This window comes from Synchiropus splendidus, chromosome 10 (genome assembly GCF_027744825.2).
Source record: "Synchiropus splendidus isolate RoL2022-P1 chromosome 10, RoL_Sspl_1.0, whole genome shotgun sequence".
NCBI classification, from domain to species: domain Eukaryota; kingdom Metazoa; phylum Chordata; class Actinopteri; order Syngnathiformes; family Callionymidae; genus Synchiropus; species Synchiropus splendidus.
In genome coordinates this window covers 12,025,720-12,040,359 of record NC_071343.1, presented here as the reverse complement: position 1 = coordinate 12,040,359, position 14,640 = coordinate 12,025,720, and the positions used below count along the sequence as shown (strand labels likewise).

The window sequence follows — 14,640 nt, the reverse complement described above, 5'->3', positions numbered from 1 at the left end:
GGTGGATACGTGTATTTAACGCAGGGGTGGAAAAGACAACTACGGATTCAGGACAACATTCACCTCCTCGTGCAGCCATGTGACACGTGTTTGGCACTGCAACATTAGTGTAGTTTCTTTAACCTCACACTGTAAGATCAAAAAGTCTTTGACACAAAATACTTTGACGGAGAATCAGGTCCACAGCACAGCAACACACTATAGCATCATCTCACCTTGTCTTATATTAGTATGACTTGAACAAAAATGTTTTGGCAGGTCAACAATCACGCAGGACTTGTGCCACAGCTGAACTGTTTGACACATGACTGGAAAGTAAATCTGGCCTATCCACACTCCAGAGTTACAGCCTTCTAGACAAATAAATAAAGGTTAGAAATAAGGTTGGCATAGTGGAAAAATCAATTAAAACCTCTTACTACTTCAAACCTACTTCACTCAAGTATATGAAAATACATTTGAAGAATAAATTAAGTAAAATAATGATTTTTGTGAATAACATTCCCCAAATTCAGTCATTTTGACGTAGCTTTAGACTTTAAACTAAAAGTTTTAGTTATTTTAAGATATGCAAATGCCCATCTGTATTTACTTTCCTTTGTCCAAAACATAAACATATCCGATTAATGCAGTTTTATAATTATTAAGTCGAAAAAATGCACTCTGTGACAGCGTTGGCGTTATCACCAGAAAGGATCTTTTCTCTGTGACTTTTTCTGCGTTTTGTATTTACTTCCATCAGCCAATCAGCGGGCGTTTCAGGATTCCCCGGTGACGTAAGGTCGACTCTTCCACAAGTCAAGTCGGACCACAAAATAACAGAAAACAAGCACTCGTCTCGCGTCCGGCATAAGCGAGAGGTTAATAAGAACACCACCGAGTAAGAAAATATTTATGTAGTTGTGTGGCATGCAGTTATGAAGTATGTATCAAGTCACTGCAGGTGCGCTAGCCGTTAAGCTAACTTTCCCCATTGGAATAACATGAGCCGTTGGCGTGGTGCATGCTAACTCATTGTAAATTACATATATGTCACGAATGTAACGTTTGGCAATTGTTACATATCTCAATGTATTATCGTTTATTATTTTATCAATAATTGCACTGTTATTTTTAAACAGTGATTTTCAATTTCATGAATTATGACAACAATGCAGATGAAACGTTGCTTTAACGTAAGTAAATCCAGTTAATTTGTCACTTACTTCATCCTGAAAAGTGAATAATTTCATGCAAAATATAATGCACTGGTTGTGGTTAATATGAAATATTACAACATTAGTGTGTCCCTTGTCCATAGGTACCTCTGTTTGGACGCTCAGTCAAGACAACAGCAAGAACTACGCCTCCATTTCCACACACCTGTAAGTGATTGAATTCTAACCACCTGTTGTGCGCTGTGGCAACTCTAGTGAAAAAAGATATACATTGAATGAATTCTACTGAATCAAATATCTGACGTTTTAGTTCAGCACATTGTAATTGCATGGTTTAGGTGCTTTAGGCGTCATCTGTTATACTTTTCTTTTGCCACAGCAAGTTAGCCTCCTGCACGGTAACCTCTCTTGGAATCACACCTCACCTCATTGTTCGACTCCCTCTTTTACCGCCAATATTCCTCATCCAAAACATGTCCATTGTCTCTTCTCTTCCTGCCATTTGTGTCCAAACTTTGCGCGTGTTATCTTCCTTGTTAACTTGGTCTAGACGAGAGAAGAGATTAATGAACAAAATAGAGCGCAGTACAGAGGATCTTAAGATAGCCTTGGTGTTTCTCCTTGAAGAGCTTGTTTCACTGGAGTGCCACAAAACTTTCCAGGCATCAGCTGAGATGCTTCACAGCTACACTTTCCCAAGTTCTCAGGTAGAAAATGTTGCAACATGAACGCAGATACTTGGCAGGACGGAACAGGGGAGGAGGGATACCCAGGGATCGGGGCTGCCTTCACAGGATCACTCTCACTTGTTCTCCCGAAGTTTTAGAAGAGGAGCGAGCTGCTCTATGAGGGCCATTTATGCTATCGAGGAACAGTTCGAAAGAGAGGGGAGGACAGAGAGAGAGAGAGAGGGAGAGAGAGAGAGAGCGAGAGAGAGAGGAAGGGCAGAAAGAGAAGAGGGGAGACTCAGAAAGACAGACAGATGGAGACGCATGCAGCAGACAGGAGGAGAGACAAAGCATGTTGACGGAGGAAGTGAGCTGCCATGTGCTCATCAGGTAGGTGCCATCTACATAGGCTCTGCACAACTAAGTTGCTTCTCGCTCTCCCGTTCTTGCAAACAATCCGAAAGTGAAATTTGTTTGGGAAAGTGCAAGTGCAATTTTCTGGTGTTTTGCGTTTTGTCAGCTCTTGCTGTGATAGTTTTGTGTCTGTCCTCTAGTTTGAAATGGTGCACGAATGAATTTGCAAAGTTTTGAAATCCTAATTTCAGGTCCGTGCATGAGATGGAACAGTGATAAGATTTTTGTTTGGATCCGCACTGTTCTTATCACGTGTGTAGCTAAGATGGTTTAGTGTACTGGTAGGATATTGGCAAGGCTGAGGAATGTGTGAGACTTCGCCCCAGATCTCTTTGTTCCCTCTCGCTCTCATTTTCTTTCTTCTTTTTTCTCTCCAGGGTTGCACACACACTCTCTCTCACACACAGACACACACACACACACTCACAATCTGAAATCAACTCTTGCACAAAACCAGTTGAAACTTCCCACCGGCAGGAGAGAAATGTCTGGAATGAGATTATCACATATTTGTGTTTATTTTATCACTGCGGGTCGCTTGCAAAGCAAAGAGGAAACCAGATCAGGCGCCCAGAACTTGGTGTGAAACGTGTGCGTGTGTAGGTTTGTGAGTGTGTGTGTGTGTAAACATGCATGTGGGTAGGGAGGGGACGGGGTGGAGGGTAAAGAGCGAGCGCTATTTGGCAGTGCACGTGAGTGTGTGGGTGGTTGTGTGGGTGTTAGGGTGAGTGGGTGCAGAACTCTCTTAGAGTGCGCACACATACTTAAAGTGTGTGTGTAGGTGTTGAGTGTGCGCATGCATAGGAAGGTGAAACGCGTGTGTACAAAGGTGAGGCGATTGTGTTTTACTAAAGTCCACTCCTCTACTGGATATGGAGGAGGAAAAAATCGAGTCCTTTTTTTTTTCTTTGTCTTGTATGCTCATTTACACACATGTACACACACACTCACACACACACACACACACACGGTTCAGACGCCTGTCAAACCGAGCGCATTCCTGAGCACTGGAACACACAGAGTCTGAATGGTGGGATGAATGAGGGGAAATTTGGCTGAAACGTGAGGACAAAAGCCAGGGGGACATTTAAGAGGGTTTAACTCTGCAGAACCCTGGGAATAAGGCAGGAAACACACTCACACTCCGACATGGCCGCAGAACCAAACGTGTGTGTCTCCATGCGTGTATACATACATCCCGTCACAGACACTCACACGTATGTACAGCTGCAGCAGACGGGGAATTCCCAGGGAGGGGACCGCGAAAACTGTGCTTATATGTGCAGACTTATTATATATATATATATATATATATATATATATATATATATATATATATATATACACACTCCATAGCCCCTCGAAGGAAAGACGCAGTTTCTGACGTTGCTCCACAGACTTCAGCGTGTTTGTGGGATTAAATCAGGATGGAAACAAAAACTGATTTTAACTAGATGCTAGGAAAAAAACATAATTATTCCAACATTTGGTCAAATGTTGGAATAATAAAAAAACACGATGAATAAAGAAAATTAGGCATTTGTGATCTTCAGTATATGATAGTACTGTACCTTCATTTGATTAAAAGTTTCACAATGTTTATTATCATCTACGCAGACGTGCAATCATCTTAATTTCTTTATGTATTTCCATGATCTCAAACATGAAGCCAGCAAACACGTCTGTTCAGAAAGTACAACGCTGAAATAGACATCTGCTTATTCATCTGAAATTTATATTGGATTTTTAAATATTTTTGTGCATTTTTCAAAACATTCATCTCAGTATAAATACAAATACAAATAATAATAATAATAATAAATGCAAGTAATAAAATAAACAAATGAATTAATATCCATCAGCATCAGGCTTATAATTAGCATCCAAATGTAATAACAGTAGTAACAGCAGTCTAAATTAGACTTCAGTACATTACATCCACAAATAAAACAGATTTTTCCCGCCATTACATTCATTTCATAGTTTTTTTAATCTATTTTATTATTGTTATTAATATTATTATTATTATTATAAGCATCATTATCAATGGCAACAAAAATGACTGAAACTGGCAGGTTGTTTTTTGTCCAATCTTTTAGTATTGCTGTTAGTAATTTCTTACTTCGTGGTATTTGGATGTACTGTCGTGTTTGCCAACATATGAAGCTACTCTAGCTCTGTTTTAATCTCTTCAATGCTTGTGTAATGGAGAAAATTGTGTTCGACAATTCGCAATTTGAGACATTTTTTACACCCACCTTCTACTGATCGGTGCTTGCCTGTATAGTTTTTAACCTCATCAATTTTGTGTCCGATTTCATACTGTGTTTCACAGTGAAATCTTGCGGTATTTGTTTGTAAACCACATGAAGGGGCTGTTAAGTCCTCACTAAAGATGGCGGGGTGAAAAAGATCGTCTCAATCATGGCGCTAAATTTTTCCGCAGCAATATCTCAGCCATGAATCCTCCGGCGCGACAGAGCGTCTTGTTTGTCTACTCTGTGTGTAAAAGATCAACCAGAAGCTGGTTGTCAAACAACCTCATAAAGAAATTGGCCGACTCGCCTACAGGATTAGGGAGAAGACAAACTGAATTTTTCTTTTTTCCACATCATTTTCCAGCGTTTGCGTCACACCCGCTGAGTATAAAAGCATGAGAATAAAGCAACCCGTCCTTGTAGGTCTATATCTTCAAAGCGAAGCTGGTATCTCAGCGTTTCGTCAGGTGTTTGTCGTCTCTGCTGAGGGCTGAACCTGGAAAGAGGATATGGAGTTCAGTGGACGTTACAGGTCAAAACCTCCACTGACGTACGAGCCTCTGTGTTGACCTGCGATCAATACTGCTCGGATCAATACACGCAGGATTGAAAACAGCAAATCATTCACCGAAATTGTCTCGTAATGTCGGAGGATGAATCTGTAAAGAAGCGACACTCTGCTTGCCTCCCACAGGTGGATGACAGAGTCTGGTAAATTCTGTTCTATTTGGAAGTGGTTGGGTGACTCAACCTGGACCTTTGATTTGTTCAGCGTGTTCTAAACCTCTTGCTCGATCGAGCAGAAGTCCTAGCGACCACAGATTCGCCTTAATAAAGCAATGGACACTGAGTGCGCTTCCATTACCATAGCCATGTGTTGTGCGTCTTTGAGGTATTTGTCTACTTAATAAAATATATAACATATATATTTTTTTATATTTGCATGGACGCATTACAAACTGTTTTACGTGTAATACTGAATAGACATTACTTATTCAAAGATGTGCGGGGCTCAGATCTTTGCCTGTGGTTTCCTTTAAAATTCTATTCATTTCAATTTTGAGAATGTGCCAATGTCCTTGGACACGTCTGCGACATTCATGATTCAAGGTAGAAATCGTGCATCGGCAGTGTGTATTCTATGGTCATCCGCGTGTGTTCCAGAGCACTGCCATCTGTCGTTTTTCTCTTTGTACTCTCACACGGCATTTTATTGAAGACATTTCACTGACACAAAAAATAAAATTTGCGATGACCATGTCACAACCTGTGTCATCATTTTTTTTCAACTGAATCTGTCCGTTTTATCTTACTTTTGGGTGCCGTGTCTCCGCCAAACGTCACGAGCACAAGTTTGCGATGCGGCTGACCGCCGCGGTAGAAAGCCCATTTAGTTAGAGGAAAATGCAACTGTTGTTCAGTGACGGAATACAGTGTACAGTACAGACATTTTAAATCGCAAAATTTATTTATCAGGACAAATTTTCCAGTTTTTGATATGTGGCAGTAAATAAGCCACAGAAACAGCATTCAGTCTAATAGTAAACCTTTGCCATTGGTAGGCTACGGAAGCAGGCCGTGAGACGCCACCCGTGTAAAACTATGTGGTGCCCAGGATGATGACTGCAGTCAGACATGAAGGTAGAAGAGGCTTTTTTCTTTTTCTGGGCTGTGTCATGGTTTTTCAGTACAAGTGATACATGCAGCCAAAATGAGGTATCAAGCATTTTCCTCAGATGGAAATGAATCTGCTAAACACATAGGCACAAAAAAGGGGGCAGCTGAGGTATTCGGGCATCACGTAAGGCGGGGGTCTCACTTGTAAATGTTCATGTTTGTCTAGCGGAATCAAATGTTTCCCTACCTTCTGCATTTCACGACACCATAGGCGGCACTTGTGAACATGGTAAGTGTAAAGAAGTGGTGGCGCTCATGTCTTAAAATTGACATTGATGTCACTCACTGTATACCTAGTACATTTTTACAAGTTATGTGCTCATGGTCACCTAAGATCCCCCCTGTCCTCAACCTATCCCCAACCATGCAAATGAATATCCATCCATATTGATTCAAGTGAAAAGCCTTATGCGTCAACATGTAACTCCCAACACTCGCACTTTCTGAATCAACATTGGACGCATAAGTCACTTGGCGATCATCAATGATCGATTGATGCCTTCGGAGTGAGAATGTGTTGGGTTCAAAGTTCAGTCAAGGTCAAAATGTTAACCAGTCAGCCTGTTCATCTGACACTTTGGGAAATAAGAGTTGAGACAGAATCAGACACTCGGAGGCGATCTTAAGCTTAAAGCGCCCCGTCAAATGCGTTGACTATCCTCCTTGGCCACTGAATCAAACATGTTTCCAGTCATATCTATGTTCATCACATGTATTGGTAAGATCTTCAGATCAATTTAAGATCTCTGAATACTAAAAAGCAGCCTGTCACAAGGCAAAGATTGAACACCGTAACCTTTGTAAGAAAGTATATCAACATTGTTGTGCCTTAAACTAGTGTCTTAGTCAGTTTTGAGCCATCTACAGTACATGCTATTAAAGCTCTTAGAGGCCTCATTAAAGACTTGGTCGGCCGGATTGGGCCCCTGGGCCTTGAGTTTGACACATGGTATAAGGAATTAAATTTACTGCCCCGTACTTGCAACAGCCATTTTGGAGGGCACAGAGAAGGACACCATTTTTGTTGTCATTTGTTATCATGGTCATAATGTTTTCACAAATTCTCAATGTATCAAATATGCACTGTTGTGAGCACTTCATGAAAAACTTGATCAAATAATGTTTATTTCACCAAATCAGACGTTTATTGTGCCAACTCGCGTTGTCTACCAACCTAAACTTCATCAGCCATGCATTCTGCGCTGCATTTTTTTAAGATCATGAAAATGTGAAGTGATGAAACAATAAAAATGAGCAATAATTAAATGAATGTTAGCAGACACAGCCACTTCCAGTCAGAGAGGACAGATGATTCAGTGGTGAATCATCTGTCCGCTGACCACAGTCCGCTGCTGATGCTGTGATGATGAACAAACTCGCAGAGTTTTGATCGGAAATTCTCAAAGAAAGACACATCTCAGGCTGGTGAACAGTCATAACCGTAGCAACAGAGAGTGAGTGGGCATCCTAATTTATTCAGGGAATTTTACAAAATGAAGCCTGTCCTGGTTTTGTTGTCCATGCAGGAGCTTCATATCTCGATGGCAGGCGAGTCTGAGCAGAGAAAACATTTGTTAATTTCCCAGATCGCTGGCGAGATGAGGTAGAACAGGTGAGGAAGAGCTGGGTTATTTATTTTTGTCACTGATTTGAGTGGAAATTAGGATTTGTAGCCGCTGTAGCCAAAGTAGTAGTAATGTAGTCTAATTTCCAAGATGAAATCAGTGTGTTTAACAGAGATTGGTAGTTCATTTGTGCGACGGTAGAAAAATAAGGATTTTTCAAAGCTACTTTGAGCCTGAAGAAGTGTTTGATTTTAGAGCCTTTAAGACATTTGTAGTCAAGAGAGACTCAAATTCAGGAGACTAATGACATCCCCAGTAGTTAATTGATGCTGGTGGTGAGATCTGAGAGAAAGACTGTTGATGTTCATAGGCAGAAAGATGCATTGTCAGTAGGAATAAGTGGAGAAAAAGCTAAAAGCTGTGGGGGGGGTGTATGTAATATGAGTCGGCTTGATGTTCAGTTGGTGTCTGCACCATTAGATAGAGCAGCAAAAGGATGCGTATAATACACCAAATGATTTGGATGTGAATTTAACAAAGAAGGATTTTAGGGAGCATAAATCTTAAAGCTCATGAAAAAGTTGCATTCATTCAATTCAAAAGGGTAAGAAGGTATTTCATTTTTACAGTATGAGAAGACACTCATATATGGATGCAAAATGTCTCCAGCCTTGCTTTCGAGGCAAAATGCTATGATGCACAATCGGCTGAATATGAGCTCAAAGAAGTTTTTCAGTTTTACTGAAACTTAAGGACAGTTGCGATGATATTGAACATCAAGAAAGATAGATTCATTGTTGCATTGTCGCTGGTGTGTGTGTGCAAGATAATGAAGAAAACGCTGGGAGAGGAAGCAGGAAAATGTGATGACAATAAGCAAGTGTGAACTGGACGGAAAACAAAGTACAGCTTCTATTAAGTTAAGGGGAGATAAAGGGCAAAGGGGAAATATTAGAACTGGAAGACTGATGTATTGTGAAATTATGGAAAGGTTTTTTTTTTTGCGCAACAGAATCTATTGAATGATATTTGTGAGTTAATAGCTGATGTAGTCATTAAGAGGAGCATGGACAGTAAGAGTGCTCAAATGGTGCACGAGAGAGTGAACAGACTAATGACCCCTAATTGGTTTTGCACTTCATTTGAGCAAAAGGCAAATGTGGACTAAATGGTACTTTGTGAAGTTTATGTCAATTTAAGAGTTTAACTAACAGAGAAAGAAATTGCAGTGCTTTAAATCTGCTTTGGTTTGAGTCTGATGATTGAGTAGTTCTGTTTTCTGTGTGATGAGAAGAAAGAAAAAGCCTTGACTCGTTTTTTTTTTTTTTTTTAATAACTCAAGCACCATCGGTTGTTGGAGAAATAATTTGAGTCAAACTGTTCTGTTGGTTTCTGTCTGAGTGAGGTGTTTTGGAACGAAAGAGGTGGGATTTAAAAGAAAATCCATTACTGACATTGATGACGCTTGTTTGTTCTTGCAGTTTTAATGTTCAGTCTTGTTCGCTTTAAACCTGCTAAGTTTGAATGAATTATTTCACAGCCAAGAGAATTCATCACTTGTTGACATATGATTTCCTCCCAATGACACGCCTCACGGTGACATTATAAATGTTGACAACTAGTTTGGGTTCTTCTACGAGTTCCTCTTCAAGAAAGTGATGAAATGACGTTAGTATTAAAATATTTTATTTAATGACTTTATGATTATAAAGCCTCATATACACTGAAGCTAAATCAACATTGCTCAACATAAGTGAGTGAAGTTATCCAATAGAGGTCGATGAAAGGTCGTTCAGAGGATGGATCTGGGTTCTTGTCTATTCATCAGACACAATTTATATTCTGCTTTTTGAGGCCAAATATGTACAACTTTTTTTTTCACAGTAATTCTTTGTGATTCTGAAAAGAAAAAAGTTGTCTACTTTCCACATTTTATTTAGTTTTGTAATATTTTAGTTGCCATGATCTCCTTGTCTACAGTAGTTTCTTTAAGGATAAAAGCCAAATAATTTTTAAAAAATCTCAGTCTCAATGACACTTAAAAATAAGTAATATAATAACTTATGAGCCAAAAAGCGCATGCAATGTAAACTGCATATGTTTTTAATTTTAATATTTTTATTAAAAAGTAAGAGGAACACTCATAATGAAAAGAGATAAAAATACTGCAAGTTGCTGATAAAATATGACATAGAGGAAACAGGAAAAATTATGTTTATTTAAATAAAATACGAAGAATTATGAGAGGGGGGCAGAAATTGAACCTGAAACAGTATTCTGACCTGTCAAACCATTTCAGCATGTGTCAAATCTATTTCTCCAGCATCACACGGTTTAAAAACACGAGAGCTGTAGGCGTCCAGAAGTCAGTAGTTGTTTTCTATAGTGTGAAGATCTCTTCAAATAATCCTCATGACTAAAATAAAGTCAACAATTTGCATACAGCCTTCGTGGTTTTGGTTGTTGTAAGGGGAACGTCCTGGGGCCCGCACGGGGGGGGGGCCCTGGGTGAGGTGGGGTTTACGGGGATTTTCTGTCTGCGGTAGCTTCTCTGCCAACCGGCAGTGGAGGAGGAAGTAGCTGGTGGCTGATCTGAGATCAGGTATCAGCCCCGTCAAACCGGTGATCAGTGTTCATGAAGACACTCTTTCTTCAACACCACTCATCTTCTTTTGTTTTTCGGATAGACGGCGGCGCAAGGAACGAAGATGCGGACCGGAACTTGTCAGCATCACACGTTAACAAGGTGCGATCTCTTAACATTCTGAGTGATTCTCCTGTTTTCTCAAAGAAACTGTGAGGTGTTGTGATGTGAGGCAGTGTTGAGAACACGCAGTGCAGCAGTGTGTGGTCCTTGCCGGCCGGACCTTTGTGTGTGAGTGTGTGTGTGGAGGAAATTCTTGTGTTTTGGAATGTGTTCCCCCAGGGGGAGACCACGGGAGCAAAGAGAGAGAAAAGAAAGAGGAAAAAAAGAGAGTGAGGATGAAGCACTTGGATGCATTGAGTTTTTTTTTTAGGGCTTTCTAAGAAATGATTGAGTCAGTGAAGCGGTGGATGGGAACACAAGTGCAACTCTACAACCGCTACTGCTGCTGCTCAGGATTATACTTACGCTGGCTTTTAAAGTAGAAGTGTGGGGTCAGGCTGAGTGATGCATTGAAAATAACATTTAAATAGGACATTTCATCTCAAGTTCAGGCAAATGATTTTGTATTCAAACTGTTAGGTATCACAGTAAAAATACTAAAAGCGACATCAACAATGTAAGTAGTATAAGTTACTACTTCCAATATTTGCTTCAAAAAAATAATTGAATGCTAATGCTGTACTGGACGGTACTGATTCAAAAAATGTATTTGTCCTGCAAAACTTCAGAATATTCGAAGAGCTGCTCACAGCCTAGGAGCGTGTGCTGCTTGCTCAACACTTAACGTGAGCTCGAGTGAGCCATTACCCAGTGAATTTAATAACTGTTGATTCTTATCAAGTGTCTGTTGCAAATATTTAACAGAATCATTTTTATAACATTGTAACTTCCAGTAAGATCCGATGTCTAACTTAATAAATTAATATCCAGACAAAACAACCTGTAGTAAAGCATCTTGGACTGGAGGTGGTCTGGTTTGTGCTAAACTTAGAACTAGTTTTGAATTTAATTCTCAGACAACTGTAGATATTTTTCAAAATTACTTGGCAGGGCAGATTTGGCACCCAGATCATGAGTTTGGCATGCGCTTTAATCGCCCAGTGGATGCATCAGGTCTGCCTGTCTTGCCCACATGTTTATTTATCTTATTGTTGTTACTGTACTGAAGAACCCACTGCAAGTCTGTGTGCCATCACACAACTTTATTGACAAACAAACGAAACGCACCATGAGGGCTTTTGGGTGGTGACGTCATCGCTGATGTGACAAGGCTGAGGCTAGGCTTCTGTCCACGCTTGTAGTTTGCAAAACCTCAAAGAAAGTGAGTTTGAAGATTAATGGATGATGTGCATTGAATTACAGAGGAGGAACTGAGTGACAACATAGCTGTAAAAGCATGTCGGATACATAGGACCGAGGAGACATGATGGAGGGATATGAGTCAGAAACGCAGTCAAATAAATGATACCAATTTATTGCAGTATGTTCTATTGTATTTGTTGTTTATTGGTACATGTTTTGCGATAGATTAATGGTGTTTTCAGTCATTTAAATGGGGAAAATAGATTTGCTGTACTAGTAGTTTCAGTTAAGCGCTCTGTCACCGAACCAAATTAGTTCTTTTGTGTCATTGTTCAGAACCCCTGTCATGTTGACATCACTTTGTTGTGATTCTGACGCCATTTGTGTTGTTACCAGCATCGTTTTATGTCATCAACTTGTTGCTGTCCAGTCACTTTTGGCGTAAGCGTCATTCAAGGCCAAAAATAAACACCTGTGTCCCCATTGTGGTTGTCAACTCTCCTGAACAACCTGTTTTGGCTGAGAGGGCAGGACTCAACCAGACTGAGGTTGATTGATACTTCTCCGCTCCTATTGTCCCAGATGACACTAAGCCAAGTCTGGCTTTAACCCTGTGACACTGGGCCAAGCCAATGGCCAATCGAGCAAACATTGAGTGTGGGCATTGTGCTTCACTATATGTATTTGTTCCTTTCCTCTACATGCCACGGTCCAGCGGAATAGTTCAACTGGAGCACTATGTGTCTCCTCAAACCATCAAAATTTCACTGCTTAGAGTCTCACTGTCTAGCTATCAAGGTTATACCAAGACATGTGGAAACAGAAGCGTAGATACTACTGAAGTACTTTCCTTCGACCCCAACTTTTTTTTTTAAAGTGACATCAATCCTAAACAACATGTAAATAAACCTACACAACAAACTGACTTTCGATCTTTTCTATAGCAGTTTTTGGAGCAGTGACCAGAGTTCTTAACGGTGTTATGTAGTCAAAACACTGTAAAATTCTGAAAACATTGGTTGCTTTACTGGGACTATTTGTTTTCATCCAGCCAAGCATGCAACGACATTTAATGATGAGGAGATGTAGAAGACAACCTGTATAGGCCGATATATTTTGCAGACGTGACTTTTGTCCGAGATCATGTAGCTGCCTCACACCAGAGCGAACAAAGCATATTTGTTTTTCATTGAATTTCATTTAATTTCCAGTACTTCCTCAGAACAGAGAATATGACACACCCGCTGATGATGTCACGGTCCACGTACTCGAACCAATTTTAGTAGGTTCCGGTCGCAAACCTGTTCCAGAATTGCATTCAGGAACCAGAACTTTCAAGGAACCATGCTGGTGTGAAAAGGCACTGTGAGGACTATTTTGAATGCTTAATTTATACCTCCAGTTAAAGTTAAAACCCTCCATCTGCCATTTAGGCCCCATGCCAATGGAGTCTTTTGAAATCTGCGATATTGTCAGCTCCTCCTGACCATGGTGTTTTTATCTTCTGCCGTGAATGACAGCAGTTGTGCGGTCAGAAGTCAGCTTGACCGCTGGTATTAGCCCAATTTTGGACTTTAAAACTGGCTTTAGAGAAAATGCTTACAACTTAGTGATTTTTTCTGGTTATATTCAATTTTGAAATGATTTGAGAGCTCCTCACAGCTCTGAGATAGCTTGTCTAGGATGATGTCATGATGCAATAAAGACTGTAGTTTATGTTATATAAATGCAGTCCGGTGCTGAAGTAAGAGCATCATCTCCGTCTTTTCTGTTCTGACGTCTATGAGAGATGTGACGTACATAACATTGTCTTTCCACTTGTATTTCCTGTTAATTGCCGGACAGTAAAAAGACATTTTGTTTTGCCCGCAACTTGGACCGTGACCAAAGTTTTGGCCCCTTGTGTTCGACGCACCCGACATGAATTGCATTTTATTTGCTGTGTCACCATGCCCATCTCTGTGGGCTGGCAGTGTTTCTCATTCAAGATGAACAATTGTGCTTTTTTTGTCATTGTGCATAATGTCGTCTTTCCTGTATTGGTGTTGTCCCCCAATTGCCTTTTTTTAGGATTTTGATGTAAATAATTTGTTCTATCCATGTGTCATCATTTGTGGTTTTTGTTGTGAGTTTTTCTCAAGCTGTAATCGTAACTGTCGCATTACCTGTTGTGCACCATTTGTCTTTGCATGGTATTTTATGTCGAACTTTATTGCTGTATATGCTGCATAGTAATTTCAATTGTTGGTCTTCCTCACATATGCCATTTTATCGTCCAGATTATTTTGATACTGAACCGCGTCAGTGTGCTGCAGCCGTTCTTGCGTTACATCTTTTTTTTTTGACAGTTTAGAGTTTTATTTTATAATCAATGATGTTTATCTTGAACATTGTTTATCAGGTCTGTTAATCAGCTTTGGTAACCACCAGTCTTTATTTTTCTGTCTGACAAAATTCCAATCACCGGATGAAGGATTTCAATAAAGTGACCTGGAAGTGTTGATAATGGGCCGAAGGACAGGTGATTCCAGTTTGGTAGCGTTAAGAATTAGTGCAGGTCTGGCCAACCCGTGGCTCCCGAGCCACATGCGGCTCTTCACCAAACTTTGTCATTCCCTATACTAAACGTATGGCATGTGTTTCACCTGTTATTCATTGTCCTTACATATTTGTAGGATGTGGCTCTTTTCAGCAACAAAGTAAAACAATGTGGCTCTTAGCCTGTGACTGGTTGGCCACCCCTGAATTAGTGTATGGATCCAGGAAATGTGCCAGAAAGGTGGCACTATGACAACTTTTGGTAACTTTTATTGCAAATACTGGTAGGGCAATAGTGCATTTTAAAATGCACATATGACAATATGGGGGTGATCTGTGCATTTGAGTACAAATGTCTGGGTTGCCTCAAGATGGAATTAAAACAATGCTCTTGCACTGAGCCTTGAGCACTTG

At 40.2% G+C, this 14,640-nt stretch overlaps 1 protein-coding gene across 4 annotated transcripts in view; it reads left to right on the top strand.

Moving 5' to 3' along the window:
* Nucleotides 1–778: 778 nt before the first annotated feature.
* Nucleotides 779–14,640, top strand: part of LOC128765681 (uncharacterized) — a 35,176-nt gene continuing 21,314 nt past the window's right edge. The window contains exons 1-3 of one of the 4 annotated variants that reach the window (XR_008415918.1): nt 779–880; nt 1,301–1,364; nt 10,427–10,485. Coding sequence is in view for 3 of the 4 variants with exons in the window: in XM_053876633.1 (XP_053732608.1) it covers nt 2,003–2,215 (213 nt within the window). In the remaining variant the exon portion in view is untranslated. Of the gene's footprint in view, nt 881–1,082; nt 1,176–1,300; nt 1,365–1,461; nt 2,216–10,426; nt 10,486–14,640 lie in introns of those variants that run through there. The other 3 variants (XM_053876634.1, XM_053876635.1, XM_053876633.1) reach the window with 3 other exon arrangements.